Source organism: Dunckerocampus dactyliophorus, chromosome 1 (genome assembly GCF_027744805.1).
Source record: "Dunckerocampus dactyliophorus isolate RoL2022-P2 chromosome 1, RoL_Ddac_1.1, whole genome shotgun sequence".
In the NCBI taxonomy this organism is placed as follows: Eukaryota; Metazoa; Chordata; class Actinopteri; order Syngnathiformes; family Syngnathidae; genus Dunckerocampus; species Dunckerocampus dactyliophorus.
In genome coordinates this window covers 40,857,634-40,881,962 of record NC_072819.1, presented here as the reverse complement: position 1 = coordinate 40,881,962, position 24,329 = coordinate 40,857,634, and the positions used below count along the sequence as shown (strand labels likewise).

General features: G+C 40.8%; 1 protein-coding gene across 5 annotated transcripts in view; it reads right to left on the bottom strand.

Annotated features, from left to right (window-relative positions):
- Positions 1–24,329, bottom strand: part of LOC129182920 (synaptotagmin-2-like) — a 90,903-nt gene that overhangs the window by 6,053 nt on the left and 60,521 nt on the right. For 4 of the 5 annotated variants that reach the window (XM_054779615.1, XM_054779589.1, XM_054779596.1 and 1 more), the window contains 7 exons: positions 13,869–14,084; positions 13,381–13,541; positions 4,964–5,101; positions 4,567–4,734; positions 3,186–3,353; positions 2,490–2,607; positions 2,120–2,253 (listed from right to left, as the gene is read on the bottom strand). In XM_054779615.1, coding sequence (XP_054635590.1) covers positions 2,120–2,253; positions 2,490–2,607; positions 3,186–3,353; positions 4,567–4,734; positions 4,964–5,101; positions 13,381–13,541; positions 13,869–14,064 — 1,083 coding nt within the window. In that variant the 5' untranslated portion in view covers positions 14,065–14,084. The remainder of the gene's footprint in view (positions 1–2,119; positions 2,254–2,489; positions 2,608–3,185; positions 3,354–4,566; positions 4,735–4,963; positions 5,102–13,380; positions 13,542–13,868; positions 14,085–24,329) is intronic. The other variant, XM_054779624.1, reaches the window with a different exon arrangement.

Here is a 24,329-nt window from a genome sequence, read left to right as displayed (position 1 = left end):
AACACAAAATGCAGTTTTAAATGAAACTTTTTATTATTAAGGGAGAATAAAATCCAAACCAACATGGCCCTGTGTGAAAAAGTGATTGACTGCGCTGTTAAAGCATAACTTAATTCTAGTTCTATCAGTTTAGAAAAGGTTATGAAGCCATTTCGAAAGCTTTGGGACTCCACCGAACCACAGTCACAGCCATTATCCACAAATGGCGAAAACATGGAACAGTGGTGAACATTCCCAGGAGTGGCCGGTCAACCAAAATGACCCCGAGAGCACAGTGACGACTCATCCAAGAGGTCACAAAAGACCCCACAACAACATCCAAAGAACTGCAGGTCTCACTTGCCTCAGTTAAGGTCAGTGTTCATGACCCCACCATAATAAAGACACATAATAAAAATGGCAGAGTTCAAAGACAAAAACCACTGCTGAACAAATAGAAAACATTAAGGCTTGTCTCAATTTTGCCAGAAAAGATCTTGATGATCCCAAAGACCTTTGAAAAAATACTCTGTGGTCTGACAAGATAAAAGTTTCACTGTTTGGAAGGTGTGTGTCCCATTACATCTGGCATAAAAGTAATGCCGCACTTCAGAAAACGAACACCATCATAAAATATAGTGGTGGTAGTGTGATGGTCTGGGGCTGTTTTGCTGCTTTAGGACCTGGAAGACTTGCTGTGATAAATGGAACCATGATTCTGCTGTCAACCAAAAAATCCTGAAGGAGAATGTCCGGCCATCTGTTTGTGACCTCAAGCCAGTGGTGGAGCCAGAGAGATTTTTCATTGGGGTGGCCAACGTGAGACCATTTCTCACATAGCGGTAGCAATAAGTTGATACCTGAAATGTCTAGATAGCCAGTGGGGTGGCCGGAGAGTGACCCTGGCCACCACGCAGCTCGGCCACTTCCTCAAGCTGAAATTGTTCTGCAGCAGGACAATGATCCAAAACACACCAGCAACCCACCTCTGAATGGCTGAAGGAAAACAAAATAAAGACTTTGTAGTGGCCTAGTCAAAGTCCTGACCTGAATCCTATTGAGATGCTGTGGCATGACCTTAAAAAGGCGCTTCATGCTGGAAAACCCTCCACAGCGCTGTAAGAGACTCATTGCAAGTTAACGCAAACGCTTGATTGAATTGTCGTGCTAAGGGTGGCCCAACCATTTATTAGGTTTAGGGGGCACTTTTTCACACAGGGCCATGTAGGTTTGCATTTTTTTCTCCCTTAATAATGGAAAGTTTCATTTAAAAACTGCATTTTGTGTTCAGCTGTGTTGTCATTGACTAACATTTTAAATTTGTTTGATGATCTGAAACATTTAAGTGTGACAAACATGCAAAAAAATGAATCAGGATGGTGGCAAACACTTTTTCACACCATTGTATAAGGCATTCAGAAGATGCATAAATGATATCAAACACACTGTGAATGATATGTACTATTGCACACTGGTCACTAGGTGTCAGTAATATGACTGCAATGTTAGGTGAGACACACACACACACCAGACTTGATCGTCGGAGCAACAGGCTTTCATTGCAGGTTTGAATTAGCTCACAAAAGGCACAATAATCCCTAATAAAACACAGGCTAGTGTTGCGGCTGTAACCCACACCATGCTAAAACTCAACTCTGAACCCCCGATGTCACTTCCTGTGCGCCTGCCACGCCGCTCCACTAAGGAACACATTTATACACTATAGGGGTGTTATTTCATGTTTAACGGGCTCTAATAATGTTAAAACCCATATTTAGAAGGTTGCAAACAGGCGTTCTATGCTCTAACCACAAAAATATTTGATTTCTAAATAAGGAATCCTACTTTGCGGAAATTCACTTGTCATGGCTGGCCTTGGAACCAATTAACCGCGATAAACGACGGATTACTGTACCCACTTGCTGTACTACAACCTTCCAACGTACATACATACTTACCTACCTTGACACCTGCCTACCTACCCACATAACTAATAACCTACTCACTATCTACATGCTGTATCTGCTCACCTCATTCTACATGCCTACCCATGTACATCCCTACTTATTTTCAATCACGACATGCTTTAATGTGTACACAGTTTATTTAGTTGAGTGCTTTGAAATTATCCGGTTCTTACCTGCATTTGCTCAAGAGGAATCTCAAAGCTGAAGGACTCATTGTAGTAAGGATTCAGTGTGTTCTTCTTCACTGTCGTCTTCTTCTTCTTCAGCCTCTTCCCATTCTGCAGCAGGTTAATCTTCACATATGGATCTGAAAGAAGACGAGCATGACGCACATGCCTACTTGGGTAGCAATGCTGTGATGTACCAACAGATGGCGCCACAGCTGAATTTGGGGGAGCGGTGGGTGCTGCATTGTGGGTACTGCAGAGTCAGAACATGAGTGGAGGGCTGCTGACCTAACAGCTATGGCCAAAGATTGTTGTACGCTGTAATCCTTGTGAAAACCTCAAAATCTTAAACGCGGTTGAATTGAAGTTTGCATACCTGAAAGACCACCCACGTCCATTTTCTTCAGGTTCTTGGCCTCCAGAATACAGATTGTGAGTTTGCCAGCAGTGGGGACGTAACGCAGAGAGATGCAAATGTCACCCAGCTTCTCCGGCTGTTACGAGAATGAAAATTGAGAGGAAGTTATGGATGCCTTTTTTAAGGTAAACGCAGCTGTCATTACATTTAAAACAGAAAGAATCGTCCTTATTCCTCATCACAGAGAGTATAATGAAGTATATAGAAAAACTACGGCCTCTTAAGAGGCTATTGGTATAAATCCAGAAGTATCTTTTAAACATTGCTGTTTCAAAATCTAAAGGCAGACGTGCTTCAAAACAGGTAGCTTGGAAACAGAGCATATGACAGTTTGCAAAACCTTTGACGAGATTTTAGAATGTCTATGGAAAATTGTGTTAATTCTTTTAGAAGAACATTTGTCAGGTCAGAGGTCACTGAAATTGGAAGGACCTGTTTCACAAATGTGTTTGATGGCTCTCATCCAATCATGCTTTTATGGTTTAGCTTTCATTCTTCTAACCCTATATAGTATAATTAGAAAATGTCTTGGTTTAAAGCAAATTTAAGTGACCTTGTGTGCTTCATAAATCCAGCACAGCTGCAGTGGAAGCAGGCAGTAGCTTTCAGAGCGATATTGCTGCAGGGTAGCACTTTCCCTCTCGACTCTATTACCTCTTCTTGGTCTGCGCTGTCCAAGTCTCGCCACTCTTCGATTGGCTTTGCCAGGTCAAGGGTGTTCATGGGTATTTTAATCTCGCCGATGACGTCATGTTTGGAGAAGCGATCAAAGTCATAGACGGACATGACCAGGGTCTTTCCTCCCATCTCTTGGAATGGAATCTAGAAAACAGGAATCAGTGTCATTTTAGTAATGAACTCATTCAACACCAAAGATGTATTTATACGTTTTTATAATCCCAAACGCCTAATCCCAACAACGTATTAATATGTCTTTTACGTTTTTTTTTCCGTGAGAGGCAAAAAGAGGTAGTGACGCAACTCTCCACTAATGCATTTCACTTAGCAATTTTAAGCCATAAAAACGGCCACGAGGTTGCAGAAGTGCATTTGATAAGAGCTGGCAATGATCAAGTGAAGAGAAAATCACACATGACAGGACGGAGGAAGTGAGAGGAGTGTAGCATGCAGAAGGTTAGGCAACGCATGCACACGCACACACACGTATGCACACACATAGCTCACTTCCAAATGTAAAAATTGTAAATAGTTCATGATGTTATATTTGTAAATTAATTGTTATTTTTCATGTAAAACAACCCTTTTTTGTGTTATTTATGTTGGTAACGTTGTTGAGATATTTGAGCTGTCACAAAAGCAACAAATATTTATGTCAAAGTGAAAGTTACGCTTGAAATGTATCTTTTAACAAAAAGATGATATTTTCCTGAAACTTCTACTGCTGATTACTCAAGAACGGAAAAAGGTAGAAACAACCTTTATTTCTGATGAAAGGCGGGAGTCTCTAATATTTCTTTTGGTAGGTTCCATGTTTATATAGCCATAGAACACGGTATTCTGTGTGCCAGTCAAAATTGTCGAAAATGACCAGTACTGAAGGGGTTGTCTTTTGAAAAATGGCTGGGATTGAATGAGTTAATGGTGTAGCAGATTTACAGCATGCTTCCACATGTCATGAATGTAGACTGCAGCTTTCAGACCACAACAATAATATTAGCCGTGAGTTTGGTGTGGACCTTACAACAGTCAGGCTTAACATGCTATTTCAGCAGACCTGACCTGACTTTGACAAGCTGTTTGAATTGTTTCATCGAGCTGTGTCAGCAGCCACCAAAGGTGGCCCTCTCCTTTAATTTGATTCTCGCCCACATTCTCCTTGTTGGCCACCTTCAAAATGTCTGCAGCCTTTTATCACCAGTAGATGAAAGTTGCGGAAAAAGGAGCTAAGCAGGCTCTCAGAGGAAAGCGAGGCAGACGGTCCGTACCTTGCGCAGGACCGGTCACACTTGACACTTGAAAATGTCATTTGAAATAGTAATGAGAACTAACGGGACTACAAACTGTCATGGCTTACCTTGAAGGTAAAAGTCTCATTGAAGACAGGATTCAGTGTTTTCTTGTGAACCTTCGTGTCAAACTTCTTCTTCTTGTCGGGGAGAACAAAGACCTTGACGTAGGGGTCAGACGTGCCACCGCTGTCCATAGAGAGGAGATCAGCGGCTTGTAGGATTCCCACTGTCAGCTGGGGAATTTGGTACAAGTGATAAAAAGTCAATGTGGGGGTGTTATGCTTCTTTTTAACCATCAACAACAAATATCAGGCTAAAGGAAGGAAGGTGCTGCACAAATATACAGAAAAGAATGTGAGATCAATTGTATACTATTGAACAGGATCGTTTGTATCATTTACCAAGTAGTCAACCTGTAACTAAACTACACAGAATGTTGTTTTTGACTGATTATGTTCTTGCCTTGTTCTCCTGGAAGTCATAATCAATGGAGTACTGCAGCTTCCCGAGCTTCTCTTTCTCCTTCACCTCCTCTTCTTTCTCATCTCCAGTCAGTCCAGGTTCAATGTCATCTTCTTCGTCATCGTCATCCTGTTGTTTCTGCAAAGACAGAGGTGTGGAAGGCGGCAGAGGGAAGAGTGAGCAAATGGTTTTGCGTCAGCAGCTGTGCTGGTCAACTCGGCCGTCAGCAGTCAGGTTAGTCACAGCACCTACCTGACACTTACCCCCACACACGCAGGTGTTACTAGTGCAATCTGTTCATCGATGACCACGGTTGCAACCTGACTTGATTTCACTATTTCTTGGGTGACACCATTTGCTGTTTTTTCTATTGCCCGACTATTATTTAAAAATGAGGCAGTGAGGTTGTCCTGAACTACAAAATAGTAGTAGAGAGCAATACAGGGAGAAGAAAATAACATAGAAGAGTTACATGGGACGTAATACTGGGTAGTACAGAAATAAATTACATCAAGTCTAACAGCCATGCACTAACATGTAAACAGTTTGCATGTTCACTCTCATGTTCTACACCGTCATTGTATACAAGAAAACAAACTTTCAAAAATGACTTCCACACGGCAATAGTGCAAACACACAAAATATACAGTGGATCCTCGCACATTCGCGAGTCAGCATTCACAGCCTGCAAATTTAAAAAATAATTTTTATATTTTTATTTTATTCTCTCTCCTAAAATGGGCACTTTCACATCTCATTCACCCTAAGTCAGTAATAATTTACTGTATAAATACAGTCGTCCCTCGCTACATCGTGGTTCAAACATCGCTCCCTCACTCTATCTAGGTTTTTCAAAAATGTATTAATTCATAAATAACCACCGTTTTGTGGTTGACTATGGACTATTATTAGTAAAAAAAATATTGAAAGACAAGTCATATGTAGTATTCTGGTCACTAGGCGTCAGTAATATTACACTGGTGAGACATTGTTACATTTGATTACCTTCACACTGCATGGAGTCAGACATGGCATGTCCGACATGACATAGTGAAAAAAAAGTTATCCTTCAATTCTGTGTGGAAGTGGTAAGTTTTTGGCTTCTTACTCTGTCCTTCAATCCCACTCTGTTTGAAACACTTTCTTAAGTTTAGAATAAACAAATTGGAGGCTAACTAGTTAGCTCGGTAGCATACCATGTTTAAAGCAGTGCAGTGATCCCCTCGCCAGTGCGTTCGCAATGTGGTGTAAACAAAGAGTAACAGGAGTGTAAAGGTGACTATAGGGGTATTATTGCATGTCTACAGGGCTCTAATTATGGTAAAACTCATATTTAGAAAGTACGTCATAAACAGGTTTTTCAATGCTCTAACTACAAAAATAGTCGATTTATTAATATTGAATCCTACTATCGCATTCGGGTCTGGAACCAATTCACTGTGATAAACGAGAGACGACTGTACGTGACAATACAGGTTCATGTACCACTGTTTAAAAAGCCCACAATTTTTAAGTTTATGCTTGAAAGATAATGTTTTTTTGTCAAGCATTGAGATTTCGCAATTTGTTCGGTGGCCCTATGAGTTGCAAAAGTGAAACTTACACGGAACAATCCGGCCTCTCAAAACTTTCAGGGAGGTGAACACAAGTTAATATATGTTCGAAATTCGTTACAGGCAAGCAGTGTGGCTTCTTCAACAGCTAGCTGGGATGACCCAGCAGCCTGCAGGGCAGGGAAGAGTTGAGGTGGAGGCGACTCCACAACAGACGTAAGTGCAGTTGCCGTGCTGGTCTGTGACTCTGATTCATCTGATTCATCTGTTCGATCAATCATTTTATAATTGAAAATGTTTAATAATTGTGTGAGGCATATTTAGTGATTAAACCTGGATTGTGCATTTAGCTTTTTAGCTTCTGTGACCAGTCAACAATGTTGAAGGATTCTGGCGCTTTTACTGTTGATCTGAAATCGGAGGAGAATGTCAACGTCAAGCTAGTAGGAGGGTTTGGAGGGGGAGAAGCGAGCCATGTGTTAAACAGACATTTTTATGGGCGTGTTAATTACTCACAGATTTTCCCCATTCATTGGTTGGCGTGGGATGTAACTCCCTCGAAAAGCAAGGTTCTACTGGATATTACAAATTAATCATTAATGAGCTAATGTGTGTGAGATTATAGAATGCTCACTTGAAAGACAGTTGTGGTGGTCTTTTATTCCATTTAAGAGAACTGTGGATTATTGAATGTGTCTAAAGCTAGGAAAGGTCAAAGTCAAAGTCAACTTGTTTTGTGCAGTCCTCTGGTTTGGCTCTGAATAGGAAATAAAAAATACTGCCACTTGCTGGTTTGGAGGAATTTACACCCCGTGCACCCCTGAAAAGCCTACATGCTTGCTTATTACGTACTTTTTAGCTTTGTTCAAGTGCAGTTTCATGGCAACAGTCGCGCATGTTAGTAAGGCTTGCCAAAATGTGGCTTTCAAAATGCCCTTTCACTTTGGATTTAAGAGTTTGAAGCTTCCTGACGTTCCTATGGCTGTCATCTCGAGAAAACACAGATGTCTTCCTTCGTGAAAAAAACTGGCGGGTCCAGCTACTCTCTGGTGAGCTGAAAGAAATACACACACCTCTCACTCATTCTTTCTCCACACACACACACACACACACACACACACACACACACACACACACACACACACAAACACGCACACATTTGCCTTGCGTGCATGCAGGCTCTCATGCTTGCTTGACAACTCGCACACCCTCTTGTAAACTCACACATTTGTCCTTGTTTGTAGCATTCTCAATTTTTATTGTGGTAAATGCTTTTCATTCAAACATGCCAGGCCACACAATGCAGCGCATGTCTCTTTCTGATGGCTGATGTAAATGAATTACCTTGTAAGCCTGAAGATGGACAACGTTTGAAAAGGGTTGATACACATTTTTGTCGGGATCAAAAATGTCTGAACTCATCATACTGCCTTGAGAATTTTCGGTTTTCCCCATATTCCTAGAGTGGGCTGAGAGATAAAGACATGGTATGTTTGAATGCATGCCCTCTGCTCAACTCCACTGGGTGAATATCAAAAACAAGTATTATCTGAAGCAACAGGGCAGTGACTACGCTTATCTTTGCATAGACTAAAATCAGGACTCTATGGTTGAAGGCAAATTTGGGGCAAATATTCAGGCTCATCATTTCTCCTCAATGACTGTCACCTTTGTACGTCAGCAGCATGGATCATCCAGGAAAGTTACTCTCAAGTCAAGTTGTGGCCATTCAATGTTACCTACTGCAAGGGCGTATGCTGGTCTTTGTCAAGAGATACAAAACAAAGTTTCATCTGTCATGGAACTCTGAGCGTGTTTGCACAAGTGGGGCGCCAGCTTGTAAATTTCAGACCTTGAGAGGAATTCATAGTGAGATGTCACCTCTTGAATTGTGTTGCACTATAACGGCCCATGATGGTGGAAGCATGCCCAAAGTTCACTGGTGGGTTGCATTGGAATGACAGGATCCAGCTTAGCCCTTGCACATGCATGTTAGTGATCACTAGTGAATTGCTGAGTGCACTAGTCATTCAAAGGCTCAATCAAAGGCATTTCAAACCATTTGCATTAAAACAGGTATTTGATGGGGGGGAGGGGGGGGTCACATTTCTGAAGAGAACAATCTCTATCAAGACATAGCAGTTGGTGTGGCATGTCAGTTCAGTGGATTTTGCGAAGCAGTTTAATTGCTCCCAAAGATTCCTCAAGCACCGGCAGCACCTAAGCTTGCAAAGAACTAAGGAAGCCATAGCACTCATTGTCATCATCATTGCAATCCAATCCCTCCAAGCCCAGCCCGCCCCAATGCTCCCCCCTCTGCACTGGTCTGCGCTTACTCAGAGAGGCCAGAGAGGGGCGCCGCGTGCTATCAGACCTACCGTAGGCAGAGAAGTCCACCACAGTCAAGATACACGGAGCACATATAAGACACAAAGCAGGAAGGAGGAGAGCAGAGACAAAGGAAGAGATTGAACTCACAGCAGACACCAAAGAAGGGTAATCACAGCAAATGCAGTAGCGAGCGAGGAAAATGACTGATAGGCCAACCTCCTCATTAGCACAATCATATCTTGCACAGCACATCCATTGTGCCTTAAAATAACTTCTCTTCTAGATGCATTGTTACCTAACCCAATGTGAGTCGACAAATCATCGCTGAGGCATGTTAAAAATTAATTATAAGACCTGCATAAGGACAATTGTTCTATTTTCTTTTTGTCGTTTTTAGAATAATTGTTGAAAGGTTGTGAAAACAGTGTTTGGGGGTGAGCTGAATAGATAGGACATGTCATTTTCCACTTAAATCCCAAAGCACATGAGAAAGAGAGAGAGCGAGAGAGAGAGAGACAACAATACAGTCAAACTTGTCTATAGCGGCCACTAGAGGGAGTCTGCAAAAGTGGCCGCTATAGACAGGTGGCCTCTATAGACAGGTTGGCGTCCGGTTTGAATGTTGACCAGTAGAGGAAAAAAAACAAAAAAGGGGAAAAAAATAATAATAATGTTGACCAGTAGAGGGCACTGCGGACTGCGGATAAAAGTTGTACAACACTACTAGGCTTGTTATTATCATGGTTCATGGTTTTAATCCTGAACATGCATGAGTCAAACAGTAGCACCTCACATAGTACAATTCACAATTTTGCATGTCCAAAAAGGAGTAGGAAGAAGCAAAGCTTATTTAATCCTACCCCTCATCAGTTTCAATACATTTATTCACCTCTTGTTCTTCCAAGTGTACTTTGTAGGTCTACATGACAATGTAGTGCAATCATAGCCAAGGTTTTTACTTACTAAAAGGAAGCTAGAGGCTTAATAATAACTGACAGAATATATCCACGACCCACAGAACAAAGCTATGCTAGTAATGTCTTACACTTGTTTTTTATATTTTACTTTTTATACGGCAGTGTCATTACAGCTTTAGTTCATCAGGAAGTGACGGGAAGTGATGGTGGGCTTCCCGAGCAGGAGAGCTAGGGTCAGTGCTAGCTGTGAGTTTGGAGAGAGTTGGGAAGTGTGTTTATGTTGGCGTGAATGTAAAGTCCTGCAGTGTTCTCCGCTGTTAATAAAGCCATTAAAGTGCATCGGCGACGTGAGTCTCTCCTTCCCCACAACAAGCGGCATTACAGTATTGACCAGTGCACACCAGGAAATAAACGGTGTCATTTCTTACAGGCATTGCCGGGACAGCTATGTAGTGGGGCTTGTTTAACCTTTGCCTTGTGGGAAAGCAGGAAGGAGAGACGATGCTGAGAGATGTGTGTGTGTTCTGAGCTGCTGTCTGGTGGCCGCGTTCAATAAACAAAGTTGGCAGAAGCAACAGGAGAAGTTTCCTTCTTTGCTTCGGAGCTGAATAACACTGACAAGTTAACAGACTAGTAGCGAACGAAAAAGAAGACGGCTTTGTTTGTGTCGAATACAGAAGATGAGGACTTTGATGGATTTGTGGATGAGGATTGATGAAAAATAACGTGACTACATTCTAAAATACTTCAATTAAGTACAACCAAACTCAGTTTTGCTCCCCCTGCCGCATGCATGCTAGCATATGTTTTTTTTTTTTTATTGTAGCGTCGCTGGGAGCACGTCCTGTTCCCAGCCTAATTTGCGGTAATGTTTTGGTGCAAATGCTCTTAAAGTTACATGTTTGACGAGGAAATAGCAAGCTCAAAAGAAGACGGCTTTTTTATGTGGAACAACTGACAGTTTGTGTGGATCTTGTGAATGATTGTGACTGAGCTAGGACTCAGTAATTAAAGTCTGCACACGACGGCTTCCTTGATTGAAAAACGAAACTTTTTCGTGCATGAAGCTTCTACTTGAGTCGGTAATTTGGCCGCTATATGCGGTCAGATATTGACCAAGGGAGACAAAATGGGTGGCCGCTGGCCGCGTTGGACAGGTGACTGCTATACACAGGGTCTATAACATGTAAATTTGCTGAGGGGGATTTTCTTAGTGGCTGCTATAGACAGGTGGCCGTTCTATATAAAGGTGGCCGCTAAGACAGGTCTGACTGTATTTATGACAAATACATCACATAAAAAAGAAGAGAGAATTTAAAAAAAAGATAATCATTGTGGGTAAAGGGTGTTATTGTCACCTGTGGAGAATACACGGCCCTGGTTAAAAAGCCATTGAATACAGCTTTTGCTCCTTGGTTATTGTTGAAAAAGTAGTGTGAAACATGAGCTTTTCTTTTGTGATTGTCTCTTGAGTCAAAACTATGGCTGCATGCATCCAGGTATAGGAATCAAGATCAACCTCTAACTTGTCTGAACGTTGTAATCCTGATGGTGACCTTATCAATCCTCATCAGCGGTGGGCGTGTTTGTTGACAGCGGTCAGTTGAATTGCTATTAGGTATGTTAAACTCATCTGTCTACACTTGCTGGAAACAAGTAGGAGGTTGTTTACATTAGGCTGTTTTACACTGACAACGGAGGAATTTGGATTTACATGACAACATTGTTTTGAACATTTCAATAAATGCTCAAAATGGGTAGTTTTTTTTAGACAAAACAGTTATGATGTTTGCATAAATGCGGAATAAAGTGCACACGTGCTAAGAATTAAGTCTATGCATTGAACCCCGGTGGACTTTCGCCCTGCCTAAAAGTCTCGGTACACCAGAAACCTAAAATGTGCATACAGTACAAACAAGTGTTCTGATGCGTACAGACAAAAATATTCACACCTATAAAAAGTGGCGTATGCACAGATTTATGCAATTTGTAGTTTATAGAGTCCACGTTGAGGTGAAGTGTGCGTACGCAACTCCGCCTCAAGTTACGCCCTCTCGACGCCCCCACTTCACCATAGAAGGTCAATGCAAAGTAACTCATGAATGTGGTGTCCATATTTAAAGAGCCTTTACTGCATTGCTATCACGGCTGGTGGGAAGACGACAAGGATGAAGAAGCTGACTTTTACGGAAACGGAGGTGGAAATAATGAAAAAAAGTGTCATATTTTTATTTTTACTGGGCATGTTTCTACATTTTTCCTAATTGATACCACATTTTAGATGAATAAAAGCTTTGCAAAATCTGTTTAATTTAAAGGTGGACGCAAAGACTGAAAACGGGGCTGATGTTATGTCAAAAATTAATTGCTGTAATTCCAGATGGATATATATTTAACATATGATGATATTAACACCATCAAAATATTAGGTATATTATAATTATTTTACGAGGAACCAATGTTGCGTGTTAGTTCAAAGCACAACAGAAGAAAACCTCATTACTTGTGGAAAAGGAAACTAATAGGAGTAACTTTACGCACACAGCCCTGAGACTATCCACACAAATAAAGGATAAATAAATATAAACTTTATATAATATAAATAATAAATGTTCCTATTGATGACATACTTGACATATGCAACGGAAAACTGTATTGTTTTTTGATAAATTGTCTCAAGAAAAGGGTGCAACAGAGCACTGAGGACATATTAGCTCTGTGTCTCTGTGTCTTGTAAACCTAAAATGCTATAGAAGTATTTAATTTTGTTATTTAAGTTTGTTATAATTAATATTAATCGAACATGCAATATGATCACGATTAGAAAATAGAATGATGAAATATTCAAACACTGCATTGTGTTTTTCATGCATCCTTCAGTCCGGATAGCACACGCGTGCATCAAGGTGTGTGTTTATAATAAATGCCAAATGATATCCGTCAGTGTCATGTAAAATAGCAACACCATGATGTTGTCATGCAATGATGATCTTTCTCGGCTGTTTATTTCTAACATTTCACCTGACCACTTTTGCCATGTCTTCATAAACTGCGTACGCCGGCTACAAAGGTGCCGTACCGGCGCGCACATTCTCACATCAGGTTGTGTTTTTATAGCTCACATACTTTGCATGGAAAAAGGCCTACACAACGTTTCAGCCCTGTTTTGTGCGTACGCAAGCTTGATAGATAAGACACCTCGTTATTATGTAGGTCCGCATGAATGGGAGTCATTTATGTTAAGTTAAGTAAAACCTTTTAAAACCCGAAGGAGCAACATAATGTAAATATTATGTTGGTAAAATAGCTTCTGGGAAAATGTTTACAAATCATTTGTGAGTTGATTTAACTGACAAGCACTTTGAGGGAACATGGTTGCCAATGCTAATAAATTGCGGTTTCTGTTGTTCACGGGCCAGGATATATAAACAAACTTTTTAAAAATGTTGACCTTGGTTTTCAAAATCCATTCCTATCCCTGCATGCATCTCTATCCCAATTGCTCTACACATGGCTTATAAATGCTATTTTATAAACCTTGTAGCAGATATCTCAAAGGCTTATAAACCAGTTCAAAATGGATACAATTCCCACCACCCCCGACGGTGTCACATACCTCTCCTCCTTTGAGGTTCTTCATCCCCATGTCACCCTTCCCCTTCTTGCCCTTCTTGTTCTTCTTCTTCTTGCAACAACATTTCTTGACGATGCAGAAGCAGCACGTTAGAATAAGTAAAGCAGCGACCACAGCTATGGCAATGATGGCCCAGGACGGCACTGAGGAGGGTAAACGCATCAGTATAGGTGAAACATTCCCAGCCAGAGAGGGAAGAAGCAAATACTTTGACATTTGACCGACCACTCATTGAGCTTGGTCCATGTCATGCTCTGGGCGAAACATATTTAGTAAGAGGTGTTGGCAGAGCGATTAGATTGGGTGAAAATTAGATTTCTGTGCCATAAGGAGGGGCAGTCACTGATCAATACTCAATAAAGTTATTATGAGGCAGCCAATGCCTGAAGCAAAAGAGAAAATCCAATTCCAAAAACACATTGCTTAGTCACATCAATACAAGATGATTACAAGCTGGTTTTGGTACTCACATGGGATCTTATCAATTTCATTCAGAAACTTGTTTTTGATCTCATCAAAGGCATCGTTCTTGCTGACCGGCTCAGTGGAGTTGTCTGCAGAGACGAGAGCGACAGGGGCAGGAGTCACAGTCAAGGCACTGGCCCCTGTTGGCTTGGCGGCGACCATGGGCGTTGTCTGGTGCTTGAACAAGTTCCACTTAGTCATTTAGGCTGCACACAAAGTCCCTGAAAAACACCAGCAAAACATTAGTTCGTGCACCATGGTGTGCCGTTCTATCTTTGTGTTAACATGTGCATTCCTTGACTTTGTTGGTTAACAAACGCATGTTTGTACTGCTGCATTGATTTACCAATGCAGCATAATTGCAAATTACACTTCATAACAAAGCCCAAACAATTTTTCATCAGTGCTTATTAACATTTAATCATGTTTTCAGGTACTAAGTAAGTTTTACAACATAGCGTGTAGGTTTGGGCTCACACACGACAAACAAATACAAATAGTCAACCACCTCTATCACTACAACAGATGTTGATGATATGACAATGAATACAATGATACATTGAGAAGCTAGACACACGTATAATGAAGCTATTCCCATTCCTTGAACCCTTTGGCCTTGTACCGTTCCATTTTTACCAACACATGCGTCATATTCTGCCCAGTGATTGACTATGGCAGCCTGCGCTACAGTCTGACACCGCGCCGGTTTCAACATATTTCACCAGGCACTGAGGTCAGTGGGCAATGATTTGAGTTCAGTTGGCGACAATATTTATGAGAAATAACCATCAATCCTCACTTGACATCCGTTTTGTTTTGTCTGCTTTTTCGCCCAATGTTCCAGCCAATTGCGCCTGACCAAAAAAAGTGTTGGGAGAAACAAAATGAACATCCACACCATTCTCCAGTGATGTTTCCACACGCCAAACAAATGTTCAATCAGAGCTCTTATCGGTTCCACAAATCACAGTGTGACAAGCACAGCTGGAAGCAGCCTGACGCCGACATGCTGATGACTGATTGGGCAAGAGCAGAGAAAAATGAGAAGAATAACAAGAGTAGACTTCTCATGTTGATTTTATTAATGTCATGGTGATTTGATAGAAAAACTGAATTTTCCCATTTCTTAGGTGCCAGTCCTCCAACTTAGTGCCAAAGACTCAGCCTCCATTTATTGCCACATATGAATTATTCAAATGGAGTCTGGCAGCGAGAGGGATGAGCTCCTGCAATTCAGGGTCACCTCAATACATATACTGTATATGTCTTTGAAATTACTTACGTTGCTGTTATCAAGTATGGTGTTATTACTTTAACGTGGACTGAAACATATACAGTACCTTTTGTTAAGCTGTGTTTATGAGCATTTATTGCTAGTTGTCAAGCATTAAGCCAAACTAGACCAACTGTATTACCGTTCATGGATGTGTGCTCAAGCATTTATCTTTACTGCACTGAGGAGGAGGACGGCAAGGACGGACAAAGAGGACGCAGACTTACATTATGTTTTATTACTGCCATGAGTCCTGCATCACAGACAGCTTTTGTCAGTCATTCTGGCAAATCTACAATTTAATAAATAGTTTTCCTCTGATGGAAGTAGTCACATACTTGATGAGCTATTAACCAAGCCAAGAGATGCAAGTGGTTTTTGGGTCAAATGTCAACATGTGAATGTTAATGTTTGCTAATGAGACTTGGACGCAAACCACAGCCAAGGTTGACATAATAGTTTGTTCCAGTGTTCCACACTACTTTGAACAGGAACCAAAAAAAAATCACCAAAAGGATCATCAGTAAATGCTAATGACGTATTAATCTGGAACAGAAACACAGAGAAACGTCTGCAACAATCCATCCACTCAATGTGACATTTGACTAAAACCACAAATGTTGACCTCATGGCGGTGCTGGAGGAAATGTCAGAGGATCTCCAGAGTGATTATGATGGATCCTCTAGGCTCCATGAATGTTTGTACAAAATCTCACGGCAATCCATCAAAGTGTTGTGGGGACACTGCAGTCTGGTGGAAAGAGGCGGATAGACATTATGAGCCACGAGGCTTGGAGCTAAATTATACTCGAGGAGGTGATACAACAGGAGGCACAGGGAAGGTTTTTCAAACTTGAGAGTTACAAGTTGTTGCACAGATGGGGGGAAAGTGGGAAAGTGGGATTTTGGAGCAGCTTGCACAATGACATCAATTCCTCTTATATTACAGCTGCTGTGTATTTTATCAACAGTATCTGCATCAGTTTAAAGGGATATTTCGGATTTTTTTTACATGAAGTTGGATGTAGTCTGTGGAACACATTTTCATCACATTTTTGTGATGAAAATGTATTCATCTTTTGAACGCGTATTGTTTTGAGAAGCCAAACTATTTACTTAACTGTCCCCAGCAACTAAGCGGAACTACCGCACGTTCTTCAGCACAGAAATCTGACCAGAACTGGACTTAGGAGACCAAGTGGGGGGTACGTTGCTGTTGATATAGTGCTGTTGATGGGGAAGTCATACAACTCCATCCAGTAACACAAACAATAAAATACACATTTTATATACAACCTTGAGCTTTATCTTGATAGTTGTGGCATTTTGTCAAGTTCATGGCCTTTCCATGGTGCTCCCATGGTTATAGTGCGTCAAAAGCACTTAGTATCAAGCTTTTGTCTGAGGAGTATTTGGCTACAATAAGAGAATGGACGGTACTAATACAGCAGTTATGGTAACACATGTTCTGGGCTGTGTCTCAAATCCAATACTTCCATCAGTACACTTCAATAAATATACTGTGTGCACTGTGTACTTAGCTCCTGAGTGTGCACACTTTAACAGATTGATTACTGTCGTTGCACACTAACCCGCTTCTTCTTGTGCTTAGTACTTTCCACTGCTACGCTTTACAGTTTCAAAACAGTGAAATCTACCTACTACCTGCTACATGATGACAGTATTAAAACACGTACTGCAAATATATTTCTCTTAGTGAAAACAAGCAGGAAGGGATACAATGGTGTACTACAATTGTATAAAAATTATTTTAGGAAGACAAAATGTATCTGTTTTTAAAATCATGTTTTCAATATCAGTGTCGGCAACCTTCCCCTCTGTCGTCCTCTCGCTTGTCTTTCATTTCCTTATTGTAGATCCCTAAAAGATCTACCCAGATATGGAATCATAAAGGATTCGCCCTGATCGCCACTGTCCCTCGTTCGTTTGATGCCAGCCCTTTAAAAGGCCTGCTCGGATGTCGAACCATCACTTATGGTAACGCCAGCTTTCTTTGATGTACCGTATTTTCCGGACTATAAGTCGCTCTCCGGAGTATAAGTTGCATCAGCCAAAAATGCACAATGAAGAAGAAAAAAAACATATATAAGTTGCATTGGACTATAAGTCACATTTTTTGGGGGAAATTTATTTCATAAAATCAGACACCAAGAACAGACATTTCATCTTGAAAAGCAAATTATAGTAATAACAATAAAATGGAGAACAACAGGCTAAATAGGCATCTGTTAACATAGCGTAAACAGGTGGTTTGTAAACGTAACATATTAACAGTTATTCAGAAAACTATAGCCTAAACATAACTAGCAGGGATGAGTGAGTACACAACTATCAGTGTCTGTATCTGTATCTGTTCACCCATCTAAATTACCTGTGCCCGTGTCTGTACTCGGAGTAGGCAGGGCATAATCCGGCAGTGAGGGTGGTTTAAGCGGAAATGGGTGGGGCTTAATTCGGTAAGTTTGAAATTGACATGGATTGATCAGAAGTTACTATATTTATTGTTTATTATTCAGATATATGTGTGTTGTGTATGTGTGTAAGTGATCCGTAAGACTTTATTATTGAATTATTGAATTATGTCCTGTGTGAAGTTGATGATTCATGCAAACGTCCAAAGATGGCAGACGGGGGAATAATCTGTCAGCCTTGTTCACTGTAGTTTTCTCAAAAGCACCGCGTTCAGTACTACGAATTATAAGTTTTCCATCGGAATTTATATCTAGCCAAATTAGAAGCAAGCAGATGAAAAAAAAATCTCCAAAAACACCAGCAGTCACCGGTGTGACACAAGCCATTTTCAACTCTGTCTTGTCAAATGCACTAGGGAGTGGGGTGTCTAGGGAAGGGTGGTCAATGTGTGTGACTGACCAATCACAGAGCATGAACAGTGAATACATAAGTAGTTACCCAATGAGCTGTACTCGTTTCATGCTTGTACTCGGCAAAAATGCATTATCTGTAATGGATGCTCGTCTAAAACGAGTATCCATCTCATCCCTAAAAACTAGTTTACTTGCAGCTTGTAATCTGCAGAATATGATTTTCTTTTTGGGGGCATTTGTGTTCCGTCTTTCTCAGTTGTCTTTATAAGTTGTTTATATTGTAAATTTTCAGTGGTACAGGAGTAATACGAGTAGCAGATACTGGCACACAAGCTTAGAGCACCCTCTCGTGGCTGTCAGTGTGAAAAAAAAAATACACAGTATAGAGTAAGTCTCTCTGGAGAGTCGCTTCGGAGTCCACGTCGCAGGACCAGCCAAACCATGAAAAAAGTGTGACTTATAGTCCGGAAAATTCAGTAACTGAAATTCAAGTAAAATTATTTAATCGTGTAACTCTTTTTGACCTCCTGCTTTTTGTACATTTTTTGCAGTGTGAGTCACCCATTTCCCCGACTGAGCCCTGCCTCGCTTGTTGCCCAGCCTTCCCTGCACTGTCCACTGCCCCCTTCCTTGGTCACCATTACCTTAAAAGCATCATGACACTCTTGGTGTTCGCTAACTCGCCCAATTTTTGTGTCACTTTTTTGAAGCAGGTCTCTGTGTCACGGCTGCATTTCTACATGTCACTGATGTGTGTGAGTGACCGGAAGAAAACCTCTGGCTCGCTTTATTTGAATGTATAAATGTCTAGGCCGGACTTTGTCACATTTTTTTATTGGGAAAATTACAGTCTTATATTATTAAGGTCAGTAAGGTAATTTCACAGCCATTCCAGAGAATGTGTTGTGACAAGTTTTAGGTTGCACTGAGGGAAGGCAACATTTTTGCAGGCTACTGTATTTTGCTGTGCTTTGCGCACACACTTGTGCTGACACTGCTTTACAAGACGTACTGTAGCTGTATAAGGTAACATAGAAGAGCAAAACAGCTTTACATTAAACATGGTGTCCATCAAATGTTGTGTTATCACAAAAAAGTAATTGCAACATTTGTGGTTGGATAATGACTTGTTTCCCCCACAACAGACATGAACTAAAACGACTAACATGGTATTACATGTTAACTAGCGGTGTCACGAGACACCCAACTCACGAGATGAAACAATATTTTAAGATTAATTTAAAGAAAAGTACAATGAAAAAATGGCTGGACAAACTATTTATTTAACCGAGTCACAAAACAATGCAGGTGCTTTTTGAAATGTTTATTGACCCACAAATTGATGCTGTCAACATTTTTTGAGACCAAATAAACCACTGTTATCCATCCATCTATTTTCTATGCCGCTTATCCTAATTAGGGTTGCGGGGGTATGCTGGAGCCTATCCCAGCTGACTTCGGGCGAGAGGCAGGGTACACCCTGGACTGGTCACCAGCCAATTGCAGGGCACATATAGTGTAAAATTGATCAAATGTAGAATTACTACAGCTTATGCTTGGACATCAACAAGTAGCAAGCAGCTGCAAGCAACTCCAATGGAAAAAACAGCCACACGTCACTTGCTGATGCTGACGCTGTGAACACCAAGCTAGGTTGGATTGCAAGGTGTGTCTAAAGCACTTAACATGCAGTTCCAATAATACCTTGCACACCGCCACTTCCGTATTGCTGTACTTAGTGATGCCATAGTTCATAGTCTGATTAGCTGCCCTGTTCTCGCTATACAGATTTTCCTCAAATGAGAAATATCGTCACGTTTTTATCTCCCAAAGTTAACAAAAATGCTGATTCATTCTTGTATAATGTAATAAGAGAGTCTAACAGTATAATAAGAAACAGCCTCATGCTGTGCCCTCAAGCTAACATACAGTAAGACTTACGAGATGCTGCTGCTGCTGCATATGCATATGACGTCATGCGAACAAGTCCTGCAGCAATAGAGATCCCAAGCATGTACTGTAGATAGCATGGCTCTAATTGTGGTGGAGAGAGTTTGAGCTTATTAGCGTCCAGGTTGGATCCAAGAGAAAACAACCCAAGGAGGGTGTGATGGAGTCATGCAGCTGTTCTATTACACCACAACAAGTACACTGCACGGCAATTAATTAACTATTTGTCCTTTGTTTTCCCGACCCTGACAACTTCCCTTGACACAGCTACCCAGCTGTCTGCAAATCAGGCCAATATGTGTGTGTGTGTGTGTGTTTGAACGCAGATTAATGAGCATTTCTGTATGTTTAAATGTAACCGTGAAAATCCTTACAAGCCTTCAAACCACTTTAATCCCCATTTTTCAAATGGCTTCTGTCAACAAGAAGAAAACTGGTCATAGGGCTCATGCAACTGCAGCTCAGGGCAACATTCAGGAGCAGCGGAGTGGCAAATTAACTATTGAATATTAGGGACTGTGAAAAGGTTGCTGTATTCAAAAGGAGACAACAGAAATGGCTGCTCGTCACCAGACGAGCGGGTCCTCAAAGATAAAGCGCAATGTGTGCAATGTGACCCGTTGAAATCACTCAGCCCACACTGAGGCTTCTGCCATCTGTGACATTATGTGGGTATTTCTGGGTGGAGTGCGTGGCCTCCAGCTGAACTGCTCGTGCACCTACGTTTGCTCCAAGTCGCACTCGTGTGTCAACAACACGTGCTGATCCTTCGATACTACAGTGTATCGCCTAATTCACAAAAGTGGTAGAAGCTGCATGTGTGTGCTCTAATTTTGTGCTTTCGTTCTGACAAGACTCTTTCATTCAGGTCTCATTGAACTATTTTAGGTGTCATCCGTGTTGCATAAATATTATCTGATGTGCAGTTGGAATCAGACATACCATGTGTCATAGTGGTGTTGAAGCCACAAGAGAAAAAAACACTCTCAACTATCCCGAGGCACTTCTAGCCTCTGACCTCTCTGGTCTCAGCTAGAAAAAGTAAACTCAAAGTGATCATTTCACACGACTGCACCCTAACTTATACACATATATATATATATATATATATATATATATATATATATATATACAGTATACTTATATATATATATATACAGTATACTATATATATTTAGTTTATATTGTTTTTTACTATGGCGAACGACACTCACCTCTAGGAATACACATGGAAAGGTAAATCTGAAAGCAGTTACGACGCTCAAATGTGAAAGAGCAGATGCCGAAACCACACTTCATTCATTCATTCATGCATTTTGGATTTACATTGAAGTACTGAATAAATAAAACATATGGGCGATTTCCGAATATTTCATAAATACTGATAATATAACAAGTTGAACATTTCTAATTGAGAGATTGGAGATTTCATCTGAATGCACGCAGCTCAGACCGTAATCCTCACATTATCTCAACCTTCAGTGGTAAACAACAAGCAATGCAGCCATCAGTATTTCCCTGTAATCCTATTAGAATTTGGCAAAACTGAAACCATTGCGACTTTGGGAGCTCCGGGCTCATTTCGACAGGAGTGAATTACCATAGAGTACAAAGAGTCCGGGAACAAAGCTGCAAATTATCTGTAATTGAAGCAATTTCACCATCTCAACTTTCTGTGATAAACATATAGATTCACCTCAGGGAGAATCACCCCCGCTGACAAACAGCTTGCGTTCATGCAGCAAAATAATAAGTGACCAGAGACGTGTTGAATCAGCCCAGTTTATTTCACTGATTGTATTCGTCCAGAGTACTTTGAACTTTACTTTGTTCTTATAGTGTCCCAAATTGTGTCGTTGCCAGCATTATTTAATTTGATCTGACCTGTTAAGTCTAACCTGGTTCTGTTAATTCTGTGTCTGTTAATTTGGGAAATGCACAAAAGTAGGATAAGGGATTAAGCCAGGATATCTTAGTTATCCTGGCTCAACATATCCGAAGTGGGATAGTGGAAAGTGGGATATGTTCTGACATAAGTTACCATGGAGATGTTTTTCTGTGGCGTTCGCCTGCTCCAGACCAGGCTAAGGCCCAGGATCTATTTAATCTCATCCCTTATCTCAGTCAGCAGTCACCATAAATAAAAACTAATAGTTAATCCACTGCCCACTACACATTGTTACCACATTCAGCTACACCCACTGTCATTATTTCAACATTTGTCATCATTCATTAAGATCATTGTAGATAAAGGATTTTAGATGATGTTGCAACCATTGGATCATGTATTAGATCACTTACAGTCTCCCATAAGTTATGCATAAAATACACATCCCATATAAATGCAAACACACATCTACAAGATAAAAAGCTCTCCAGTCTGATGGATGACTACATTGACACAGTGTCACTCACATCGGCAGTCAATTAAACGGATTCATAATCACAGTGCGACTACGTTTTCTGAGGTGTTAATTGTGTTTGTTAAAGTGGATGTGTACTACATTACCCAGAAAGTGCTCGAGTGGGGAAACCGGACGTATATATGCTGTCGAAGCGACGAGCGAGTAACGGTGATGTGCTAATAGAGCAATCCAGAGTTCACAGATATTACTCTAAACCGCTGTTCCTGATTTGTTAAACAAGCAACGACAAAACATTAATTAACTATTTGGATTTTAATTATGATGGTTCCAACGGAGCAGTGAGTGTGTATTTGTGCACTACTTACGCACAAAGTATTGCAGACTTCCTCTACCACACTTTCTCTCTTTTTTTTATGACTGTGGATGTGTTGCGTTTACTCCTTGTAAGCCTCCATGACGATTTATGCTTCCATCGGGGGGAAAGTATGCCGCTCTCGTTGTCTCGGTGAAACGGTGACTGTGTGATCGATAGCAGGGTCTATTTAAGGAAGCCGCAAAAGCGCACTGATCCGGGATTGGTTTCACCTGGCTTGATTAATCTGTGTCTGCTCATCCTGGCTTGGGCTTTGTGCAACCATAGACACTCATGTTTTGGGTTGGTTAAACTCATTTTAGTCATTAATCCTGGATGTCTGGATGCAACAACATAACAGTGGTTTTAACACTGATCAAATAAGTCCGGAAGCAAGAGACCACTAAACAAGTAAAACAAATGGACTAACATGTAAAAAAATGTTTGCTGCTTTGCTTTATCTTATTATGGTGCTTTTGCTGGATGTTGATTGTGTTACCAGATGGGTTAATTTGGTTAACTCATGAACCAAGTTATCCTAACACTTGTTGTCTATTAGTGATGATAGCAAGTAAGCTTGATGGTCCACACACATTCATTCCAACCTCCGAAAATGCAATGACATTTCCCTCAAAGTTCTTTCCTCACAGTTCTGCAGCTTGTCTGATGTCACGCAACAATGGCAGCACCCGCCAAGACGAACTTAAGCCCATCAAAGCTGTGTTTATCTGGATTCATTAATTGAGAAGCGTCGACACAACTTGTGTATATTCTACAGTATATCCTCTCTGCATAAAGTTATTAGGTTCCAAGAGGAGTATTTCATACTACCATACATATTCACACCTATGGACAATTTAGATTCTCCAATGAGCCTAACATGCATGATTTTGGGATATGGGAGAAACTGAGATCTCTGTGAGGCTGATGCGCTCACAACTAGGCTACTGTGCGGCCATTTTTTGGAATATGTATTGGACAAAAATGTCACATTGCCAGGAATTAACAAAATGAATATGTCCTTATTAATTCAGAAACTATGAATTTCTTTTTAAGGTAGTGTATCGTACTCAAAACAATCCACATTTGTAGGAAGAGATTAGCACGACAAGCTAAAAAGATTCTTGCTCACTCCACAACTGATCTGCATCAGTCAGCAAAATTGCTTATGCTACCATTCAGGGTAAGGCATTTAGGGGGTATTCTGCAAAAGTGACTCTACCAACCCAGGCTGTGTGCTCAAGATGCAGCTCAACAAAACCTAAGTTCACCAAACAAAGTTAAATGGTGCTGCAATGGTGGTTATCAACTTACTTCGTCAAGTCCAATTCTTGGTTTGTGCTCAGTGCGCTTTCATAGAAAAGGGGGCATTTGACGTCATATTATTCTACTTCCGCACAAAAATGAAGAGATCCCAGCCGGTGTATGAGCAAGTAATTATTATGGCGCATTATGAGCAGTCAAAAAGGGTTATTACGGTACTGTCCAAAGCAACACTGTTGCCGCCAATAGAACGAGGGAGGACCTCTGGCTGAATAAAGCTGAGTGTGTAAATGCGCACGTTAACACTGATTATTATACTAGCTATAGCCTACTCGTCTTTTTATTTATCAGCGCTCAACATTGCACAACTTTGACATATTAACACTTCTCCATTATAACTACAAATAATTTGGAAC